General features: G+C 39.8%; 1 protein-coding gene across 3 annotated transcripts in view; it reads right to left on the bottom strand.

Moving 5' to 3' along the window:
* Window positions 1-89: 89 nt before the first annotated feature.
* adgrg1 (adhesion G protein-coupled receptor G1) overlaps window positions 90-10,708 on the bottom strand; it is a 33,983-nt gene continuing 23,364 nt past the window's right edge. For 2 of the 3 annotated variants that reach the window (XM_058078837.1, XM_058078836.1), the window contains exons 4-15: window positions 8,240-8,426; window positions 8,116-8,161; window positions 7,859-7,955; window positions 6,069-6,191; window positions 5,854-5,970; window positions 5,517-5,559; window positions 4,401-4,507; window positions 3,813-3,928; window positions 3,463-3,722; window positions 2,616-2,715; window positions 2,263-2,537; window positions 90-949 (exon numbers count right to left, since the gene is read on the bottom strand). In XM_058078837.1, coding sequence (XP_057934820.1) covers window positions 798-949; window positions 2,263-2,537; window positions 2,616-2,715; window positions 3,463-3,722; window positions 3,813-3,928; window positions 4,401-4,507; window positions 5,517-5,559; window positions 5,854-5,970; window positions 6,069-6,191; window positions 7,859-7,955; window positions 8,116-8,161; window positions 8,240-8,426 — 1,623 coding nt within the window. In that variant the 3' untranslated portion in view covers window positions 90-797. The remainder of the gene's footprint in view (window positions 950-2,262; window positions 2,538-2,615; window positions 2,716-3,462; window positions 3,723-3,812; window positions 3,929-4,400; window positions 4,508-5,516; window positions 5,560-5,853; window positions 5,971-6,068; window positions 6,192-7,858; window positions 7,956-8,115; window positions 8,162-8,239; window positions 8,427-10,708) is intronic. The other variant, XM_058078838.1, reaches the window with a different exon arrangement.

Here is a 10,708-nt window from a genome sequence, read left to right as displayed (position 1 = left end):
AGGAGGCGGGCTCACAGGACCCACCCGTCCAATGAAACGCTGACAAAAGTGTTTTTTTTTTTTAATTTTTTGTTTATTTACAATCAACAAGTAATACAACACAGCACAGAAGACACAAGTAGTGCAAACGTCACAGTTTCTAACCATTCACATTCACTCATACGGGAAAGAAAATAAAAAAAACAATATGACAAAGTACTACTTACAAAGTACTACTTACAAAATACATCATGTTGGCCACATGATACCAGATAAATGTGTCTTTTTCTCCAAAACAGATCAGATGACCTCCAACGCCCTGCGTTGTTTTGCGTAACGTGAAATGTGAAACGGCCATTGGAACAAATGGTACTTTCAAAATAAAGTTCCCTTTTTGGGCGCCCGAATGTAAAAAAAAAAATAAAAATTTGTGCTTAGCGTATTTCCTCAAATAGTGGCCTCCACTGTAATAAACGCCGTGCCCCAATTCATCAGGCACGTGGCATCTGTAAAGCTGAAGTCGACAAGCAAAAAATAGACATAGAAGACATAGAAAAATCTAAAGTGCTACAACCGTACACAACCCGAGTTCCGAGGTTAGCTAAGATCCAACAGGAAACAGGAAATCAGTGCAGGAACCGTTCATTGTCCCCCGTCTACAAATAAAGCTTCATTTTGCTCTGAGTTTAAAAAAAAAAAAAAAAAAGGTTCCCTTCGACAACTACAGCCAGTCTAGGTGTTGTAGATCTAGACAGACATACAGGCTCCGGGCCTGCGTGAAGGCTTTACCTGAGTCAACGCTGGTGAGGCGGGAAGGGTCAAGAACCGGAACAAAGCGGCTCCAGGGGTTCTTGGCTGATGGTGGACGGCGAGGCGGGCACGTGGCGGACCTTGGCGGGCGACTCCTTCCTTCTGGCCTGGTGTTTACGCATCCAGTCCAGCACGCAGAAGCGCAGCATCAGCAGGAAGCCTGACCACAGCACACACACACACACACGCCGCCAGCACGCGTTAGCATCGCCGCGTCATGCTACAGAGCCAACGGCACGCTCGCGTCTCAACGGCAACATGGCGCTAGGTTACATTTTTTAAGACGTGTAGTGAAGCCTGCTGCTCGTCTGTCAAGCGGGTGGAAAATTCCTATTTTACTAACTTCTAAATACAGTTTTTTACATTATTAGAGACCTCCAGACCTGAAATAACACCCCTACAGTTGCTACTGATGCTACAGTTGCTACTGATGCTATAGATGCTACAGATGCTGCAGATGCTACTGATGCTACAGTTGCTACAGATTCTACAGTTGCTACAGATGCTACAGTTGCTACTGATGCTACAGTTGCTACTGATGCTACAGTTGCTACTGATGCTATAGATGCTACAGATGCTGCAGATGCTACTGATGCTGCAGATGCTACTGATGCTACAGTTGCTACAGATTCTACAGTTGCTACAGATGCTACAGTTGCTACTGATGCTACAGTTGCTACTGATGCTATAGATGCTACTGATGCTACAGTTGCTACTGATGCTGCAGATGCTGCAGTTGCTATTGATGCTACAGATGCTACAGATGCGACTGATGCCACAGTTGCTACAGATGCTACTGATGCTATAGATGCTACTAATGCTACTGATGCTGCAGATGCTACAGTTGCTACAGATTCTACAGTTGCTACTGATGCTACAGTTGCTACTGATGCTATAGATGCTACTGATGCTACAGTTGCTACTGATGCTACTGATGCTGCAGATGCTACAGTTGCTACAGATGCTACTGATGCTACAGATGCTATTGATGCTACAGATGCTACAGATGTGACTGATGCCACAGTTGCTACAGATGCTACTGATGCTATAGATGCTACTAATGCTACAGTTGCTACGGATGCTACAGTTGCTACAGATGCTACTGATGCTACAGATGCTACAGTTGCTACTAATGCTACAGTTGCTACTGATGCTACAGTTGCTACTAATGCTACAGTTGCTACTAATGCTACAGATGCTACAGATGCTGCAGTTGTTACAGTTGCTACTAATGCTACAGATGCTACTGATGCTCCTGTCTGCTGTCATGAAGCAAAGCACGCGAGGGGAAGTACGCAGTTTGCCGTCAAAGGCGCCACTTCCTCCCAGCGCCTCGATGAAAGACTCCCGCGTGGATACAATGAACGACACACACTAGCTTGTCTCATGACCGCCGTGCAGCGTAACGACTAAATATAGCAAAACCTCGGATCAGAACATCTGGGCGTGTGACCGACGTCGGGTGACAAATACCTTGGAAGGAGTTGAGGATGCAGGACAGGAAGAGAACAAAGTCCGAGAAGGGTCCAAAGTCCAGGAAGGTGAGACCCCAGGTGGTCCCGTAGAGACAGCTGAGGCCCCAGATGCTGAAGAAGGCCACGCGGCTCTTCCGCCATTCGTCCCGGGGGCGGATCTCCCTGTAGACCAGGAAGAGCATCACCAGGCCGGCAGACACCAGGACGGCTAAGAAGGTCAGGTTGGTCAAGTAGTGAGCCAGCAGAGCCTGGTGGTTCTTCTTCATCCAGCACCTGCAAACACACGTGTACTTCGCAAAGTACTTGGTAGAACTCGTACTCTGGATTTGTTGGGAGTGAAATAACGCTTACATCAGGAAGGGATTGTCTTCATCCTCACTTGACGCCACCTCCCTCAGGCCGTAAATATCTCCCATGGCAACCAGGACCACCACGGGCACCGCGGGGAGGACTATTTAAATATTATTTAAAAATAAAAATACCCCCAAAATGTGAATGAAGACCATCTGTATGTACATCATCATCAAATAGGACAACATACTAATTACTCACAGTGCAACAAAACAAAATATATTAAAGTGATTTAATTATTATAAAAAATATTTTTTAAATGTTATTTAAAAAATAAAAACACCCCAAATATTACTCACGGTGCAACAAAACGAAATATATTAAAGTTATTTAATTATTATAAAAAATATTTTTTAAATATTATTTAAAAAATAAAAATCCCCCCAAAATGTGAATGAAGGCCATCTGTATATACATGGTCATCGAATAGGACAACATACTACTTACTCACGGTGCAACAAAAATGAAATATATTAAAGTTATTTAATTATTATAAAAAATATTTTTTAAATATTATTTAAAAAATAAAAATACCCCCAAAATGTGAATGAAGACCATCTGTATGTACATCGTCATCAAATAGGACAACATACTAATTACTCACAGTGCAACAAAACAAAATATATTAAAGTTATTTAATTATTATAAAATTATTTTTAAAATATTATTTAAAAAATAAAAATACCCCCAAAATGTGATTGAAAACCATCTGTATGGTCATCGAATAGGACAACATACTACTTACTCACGGTGCAACAAAACGAAATATATTATTTAAAGTGGTTTTCAAGCCTTTTCATTCATAAGAAGCGTGATCTCCAAAGCGTCCGTGAGTCGAGTCACTCACCAAAACCAAGCAGGTTCCACACACAGATGTTCGGCGAGGGTCTGAAGACCACGTAGACCAGCCAGAAGGTGTGGAAAACTTCAATTCCCATCCAGCAGAAGGAGCTGAGCAGGGCGTAGTGGAGACCGGCCGCCGCCAGGACGCAGAGATCGTGTCCGCCCGCGTTTGCCAGGACCCCCGTGAAGAAGAAGAGCAGGTTGAGGAAGGTGAGGGACACGGCCAAGCCCAGGTGGATCGGCGTGGACGGATCCTTGGCTCGCCTGTTGAGGGGGCGGGGGTGGAAGGAGAGTCTAGCTGGAGAAGTATTTCTTTTTCACGTTTTCCGGTTTAAAAAAAAAACGGAAAAAAACCTTCTCCTGCAGAGGAAGACGATGAGAGCGATGCAGCTGATGACCGACACGGCGCAGCCAAGAGACGTGATGGCCGTCAGGGCCAGCAGGTGGCGCACCGGTCCAGGTTTCACTTGCTGGTGTGGAACACACACACAGACGGTATGGACACAATCAGCAGGGGATCAAATACTTCTCACTGTATGTACTGCGTAATGTACCGTATGTACTGCATATGTAGTGTATAAGTCAGGGGTCTCAAACACGCGGCCCCCAGTACACTAGTTTGAGGCCCCCGCAAAAGCGGAAATAATCGACTGCAAAAAAAGTGAGGGCACCGGTGTACAAAGTGTGGTCCCGGGGCCATTTTGTGTCTAGTGGTTTTATTTTTTTTTTATTAAATTGACCCTCAGCATACCCAATCCCCCCAAAAAAAATTTTTTTTTAATAAAATTCAATTAAAACAAAACAGGAAAAAAAAAATTGGGCCCTCTGCACATCAGAAGTTTATTAAATGTAATTTTTTAAGTGGCCCCCAGGTAAATTGAGTTCGAGACCCCTGGTATAAGTATTGTATATGTGGCGTATGTTGATGTCAGCAGGTCTCACCACCAACACGGTGAAGTAGGTGAGATGGTCACATAAACATTCCGTATGTTTGGATCCTCTCTGCTGTGTCTTACATCCCGCCACCGACCAGGTCACCTTCATGGGATCTACACAACATTGCAACACACACACACACACACATACACACACACAGTCACGGGATGAACTTTGGTATTGTACAAAAAAATACACAAAAAACAATGTAATGTAAAATAATATATAATAGAATAAAAAACTACTCTACTCTAAATACATTTTATTTACAAAAAAATCCCAAATAGGTGAGCATAAAACACCATTATGATAATGGATGTATATTGTATATTAACGCTGTACATTATAGAAAACACATACATAAAATATGAAATAACATCTATTTAAAAATGTGAAAATTCAATAAAAAGTAGAACATTACAGTATATACTGTATATTTACTGTATATATATATACATAAAAACAGCACTAAATTCAAATTCACTTGTACTGCATATAAAGTATTATTATGAAGCAGTGAAGTAATGGTAGCTGAAGCTTCGCGGCTGCATGGCTATGAATATGTGTAGCATGTGTGTAGCATATGTTTAGTAGCATGTATGTAGTAGCATGTGTGTAGCTTGTACATAGTAGCATGTGTGTAGCATGTATGTTGTAGCATGAGTGTAGCATGTGTTGTGTAGCATGTATGTAGTAGCATGTGTGTAGCAGCATGTGTGTAGTAGCATGTGTGTAGCATATGTTTAGTAGCATGTGTGTAGCATGTATGTAGTAGCATGTGTGTAGCATGTATGTAGTGGCATGTGTGTAGCATGTATGTGGTAGCATGTGTTTAGTAGCATGTGTGTAGCATGTGTGTAGCATGTACGTAGTAGCATATGTGTAGTAGCATGTGCGTAGCATGTGTTTAGTAGCATGTGTTTAGTAGCATGTGTTTAGTAGCATGTGCGTAGTAGCATGTGTGTAGCATGTGCGTAGCATGTACATAGTAGCATGTGTGTAGTAGCATGTGTTTAGTAGCATGTACGTAGTAGCATGTGTGTAGCATGTGCGTAGTAGCATGTGCGTAGCATGTAGTAGCATGCCAATGGAGCATGAGGAGCGTAGGGAGGTTTGTCAAACCTTTCCTGGCGTCCCACGAGACACACGACCTTGAATGTGTTTTCTGGAAAAGGAGATGGGAAGGAAGTCGAAGTTGAAGGCTTTGTGTTGTGACCAAAGTAACGCTATCTAGTATCTTCTTTCTCAGCTGAGGGAAGAACATTTTTCACGAGAACATTTGATGGGAGAGATCACGTTTCTTACTGTGCTCATTTGGAACGTTTTATTATTTTCATCCTTTTCTGACTTTCTCATTCATCTGTAACGTTACCATCTACCAGGGCCGATAAAAAAAAACGAGCCGCAAGGCCGCACTTAGGACACCCGTGTCTCACCACGACCCGAGAAAGGAACTTACGGGGACGACGTCGTGATGGAAGCCAATCCTGATGGGCTCGGGCAGGTCCTTGATGACCTCATTCTCAATGGAGATTTCCACCACATCGTCCAGGATCCTGACCTCCTTCAGGCCCTCCTGGAAGGCAAACATCCCCAAGGTGGCGGATGGGCGACGGGTCAAGGAACGTGTCAAAGCGGGACGAGCTCTACGGCCGCGTGGAAGGAAAAGCTCACCTGGAAGAGGGAGTTGTTCCTGAAGAAGGTGTAGACCACCTTGCTGTCTGTCTTTGCAGCCTGTTTTAGGGCCGGGGGGAGGTGGATGGAGGTCGCCAGCTCGGGGGGCTCCCCTTCCACTACCTGGAAAATATTCATAAAATATGATGTATTGTGATTTATTCATGAAAACTAATTGAAAAAAATACAATAAAAAAATGCAAATACAAACAGGACATCATCAATTAATAAAACAAATGATTCTAATTCCAAATGTGAATATTATTTGTATAAGAAGTCATGAATTATACATTACATTATAAAACATATGTTAAAATAATAAAAATATGAAGACATTAACTAACCAAATTGTAGCAATTGTAGCATAGGATAGCAATATATCACAAATATGATAAAAAATAAAAATATGAAGATTATAAATTAATTATACAAACTTATAACATATGTTAAAATAATAAAAAAATAAATATGTAGAAATCTCATTAACGAAGCAAATTGTAGTCTGTCATAGAAGTGTGTCAAAAATATTAAAAAAAACACGCAAATGTGAATATGACGTTAATTACACAAACTGAAATGTTAAAACAATAATTTAAAAAATACAAATAAAAAATATATAAATATTAATAAAATGTAAAATACAACAAAAATGTGTAAAATTGAAGATTACATTAATAATGTAATCTTAAAATATATAATACATTATATAATAAATTAAATAATAAATTATATAATAAATTATATAAAATATATAAATATTAATAAAATGTAAAATACAATAGAAATGTGTGAAAATTGAAGATCTTCAATTTTACACATTTTACACATTTTTATTGTATTTTACATTTTATTAATATTTATATATTTTATATTAATAAAATATAAAATACAATAAAAATGCGTACAAAATTGAAGATCTTAAATTTTACACATTTTACACATTTTAATTGTATTTTACACGTTATTAATATTTATATATTTTATATTATTATTAATATTTATATATTTTTATTTTTTAATATATATTTTTTATTTTCACATTTTTTATTTTATTTTTATTATTAATAAAATGTAAAATACAATAAAAATGTGTACAATTGTGTAAAATGTGTAAAATTGAAGATCTTCAATTTTTACTCATTTTATTAATATAAAATATATAAATATTAATAACATGTAAAATACAATAAAAATGTGTAAAATTCAAGATTACATTATTAATTAGCCAAATTGTTGAACACAATAGCAATATGTCAAAAATATTTCATAAAGTTGCATAATTAAGTAATTAATGAACCAAAGTACAACAGACAATAGAAATAGGTCAAAAATATGATCCAAATGTAGAAAATGAATGAATGAATGAAGGTAAAGACGACATTATGTCAAAATATGTGCATAAAACCCAAATATGAAGATAACTATTTAGTAATTAGAGAAATTGTGATTTAAATACACTGTGATGCTCTTCTTGTTTACCTACTGTAAATACAGTAGGAGGCAAAAAGTCTTTGGAATGGAAGCACAAAACGTTCCAATAATTGTGAGTGACAACCAAACATGCGTCTACATGCCACTTAAATCTGGAGGCCGACACCAGTGAAGCCATAAAAAGCCTGCTTTTCATCCACTTTTGAAACAAACCCCCTCCAATGTCCTTTTAATGACAAGGTGAAGAGCCATTATGACAGGAAAGAGGCCGTGTCATACCGACTCGTGCCGCTAGAGGGCAGTGATGGCCTGTGAGAGCGCCTTCTGGCTTTTTTCTAAGAGTAGTTTGTGCAACTCACTGGCGAGCTGATGTCCACGCCGCCAAAGTCGTCCTTCATGTCCACCTCAGCGCTGAGGGCTGCACAGGGAGCCTCCGCGTTGGCAGCCGGGCCAGAACTAGACAAATAAACACACACCCAGCACGGTCATTTTGGCGGCAAACTGTGATTTCCTGCAACTCTGATGACAAGTGGGTGAAATGTGTTTTCTTCAGTCAGCTATTAAAACAAAGCACACGCTGGCGTTGTTAGCGCCAGTGAAAACGAAAGGAAATTACACGTTGACTTGGGCGGGGCCATGGTTCCCGTCTGGACAGAAGGTTGCTGCAAAAAAAAAAAAAAAAAAAAGCGGGGTCAGTCATAAAAAATGTTAAAGACATTGACTGGTGTCCCGTATCTCACCGCACAGGTCGGAGATTCCGGTGAAATTGTAGGCGGTCAGCGTTTTCCGGGTGATGACGTCATCCCTGATGGTCCCGTGGGCGATGCCGTAGGCGGCCTCGGGGGCGTTGGGGCCGTGGGACAGGTAAGTGCAGCAGGACTCCGGCATGCCGCTGGGCCAGCAAAGAGTGAAGGTCTTGCCTCCCACCTGAGCGACGACACAGTCGGCACAAAACTCACGTGATGTCGGCTGCCGTGGCTGTGGGCAACCTATGATGGAGACTATCCCAGCTGGCTTCAGGCACCAATGAACCTAACAATGAACCTAACATGTATGTTTTTGGAATGTGGGAGGAAACCGAAGGACCCGGGGAGAACATGCAAACTCCACACAGGGATGTCTGAGTGGATAATAAAGACCAAGTTGAAATATTGGGGAAACTTAAAAATAAAAAGAATCTAAATCAAAAATGGGGGGAAGGCTAGGCTAGGCTAGGCTAGGCTAGGCTAGGCTAGATTAGGTTAGGCTAGGTCAGGCTAGATTAGATAAAATTAGATTAGGCTAGGCTAGATTAGATTAGGTCAGGCTAGGTTAGGCTATATTAGATTAAATTAGATTAGATTAGGTTAGGCTAGATTAGATTAGGTTAGGCGAGGTCAGGCTAGATTAGATTAAATTAGATTAGGCTAGGCTAGATTAGGTCAGGCTAGATTAGATTAAATTAGATTAGGTTAGGCTAGGTTAGGCTAGATTAGATTACATTAGGTTAGGCTAGGCTAGGCTAGATTAGGTTAGATTAGATTAAATTAGATTAGGCTAGGCTAGATTAGATTAGGTCAGGCTGGATTAGATTAAATTAGATTAGGTTAGGCTAGATTAGATGACATTAGGTTAGGCTCGGCTAGACTAGACTAGGCTAGGCTAGATTAGGTTAGGCTAGGTCAGGCTAGATTAGATTAAATTAGATTAAGATAGACTAGATTAGATTAGGTCAGGCTAGAGTAGATTAAATTAGATTAGGTTAGGTCAAACTAGAGTAGATTAAATTAGATTAGATTAGGTTAGGCTAGATTATATTAGGTTAGTCTAGACTAGATTAGATTACATTAGGTTAGGCTAGATTAGGCTAGGTTAGGCTCGGTCAGATTAGGCTAGGCTAGGCTAGGTGGAAGTGAACAGAGCGAGGTAACGTTAGCCCATACAGTACATTATTCTGGCATTGGCACACAAGGAAGTCATTAACCTGTGGGACTGGAGCTAATTTGGTTCCGCTTGGTTTGCGTAGTTAATCAGGAACCCTGACGATGGCGTACCGTAACCCCCCCCCCACGTTGATTTCACTTCCATGCCATTCCTGATTAGAAACTACTACAGCTCATCAGTCGGTGGATTGAGGAACTGACACGTCAAAATGCGCGGCCAAGACAGCCGCTGCTGCTTTTTCAGGCTTCCGAGTGACTAAGCGGCACTTCCAAGATGCTAAATATGTTTTAATGTGGTTAGATTGTGTAAAAACCAATGTCTGACATTCAGCTAACTCTCACGCTTCTGTTTCAGTTTGAGCAATAGCACACTTCTTCCTGGCGCAGACAGTAGCTGCGTTCACTCGGCAAAATGCAGTGGGAGTAGCATCTGATAAAATACAAGATAACTAGCTGGCAGATGATCCAAATGCTGCCAATAATGGAGAGCCGCAACAGTTAATCGACGATTAATCCGACAACCAATTAATTGACATCTATTTTGGTATCCGCTTAAATTCATAATCATGAAAATGGCAAAAATGCTAACATGCAAACATTAGCTAGCACCAAGCATAATAGTGTCTACCTATGAAAAAGGCTAAATATGCGACTGTGTGAATGTTAGCATGCTAGCAATACTAGCATGCTAACATTCCAACAGTCGCATATTTAGCCTAGCGATACTAGCATGCTAATATGGGGAATAGCTGGCAGATGATCCAAATGCTGCCAATAATGGAGAGCTGCAAAAGTTAATCGACGATTAATCCGACAACCAATTAATTGACATCTATTTTGGTATCCGCTTAAATTCATATTCATGAAAATGGCAAAAATGCTAACATGCAAACATTAGCATGCTACCACCTAGCATAATAGTGTCTACCTATGAAAAGGACTAAAAATGCTACTATGCAAACATTAGCATGCTACCACCTATCATAATAGTGTCTACCTATGAAAAAATAATTGACATCTATTTTGGGATCTGCACAAAAATGAAAAAAACAAAACAAAACAGCAGCAATTTTACAAAGACAATGTTAAAATATTAAGAGAAAAATGTAAGAGAAAAAATATTATTGTATTGAATAATAATATTGTTACCTTTTTGTTAACGGGAATAAACTCATAATATTATGAGAAAAATTTGTCATTTTTGTTGAAACATTAAAAACAAAATATGTTGTTTTTAAAGTAAAACAAAAATACAAATTAGGGAAAATTAGGTTGTGGAAAAAGCTT

Source organism: Doryrhamphus excisus, chromosome 7 (assembly GCF_030265055.1).
Source record: "Doryrhamphus excisus isolate RoL2022-K1 chromosome 7, RoL_Dexc_1.0, whole genome shotgun sequence".
In the NCBI taxonomy this organism is placed as follows: domain Eukaryota; kingdom Metazoa; phylum Chordata; class Actinopteri; order Syngnathiformes; family Syngnathidae; genus Doryrhamphus; species Doryrhamphus excisus.
The sequence above is the reverse complement of the archived record's forward strand: the minus strand, read 5'-3'. Positions and strand labels throughout refer to the sequence as shown.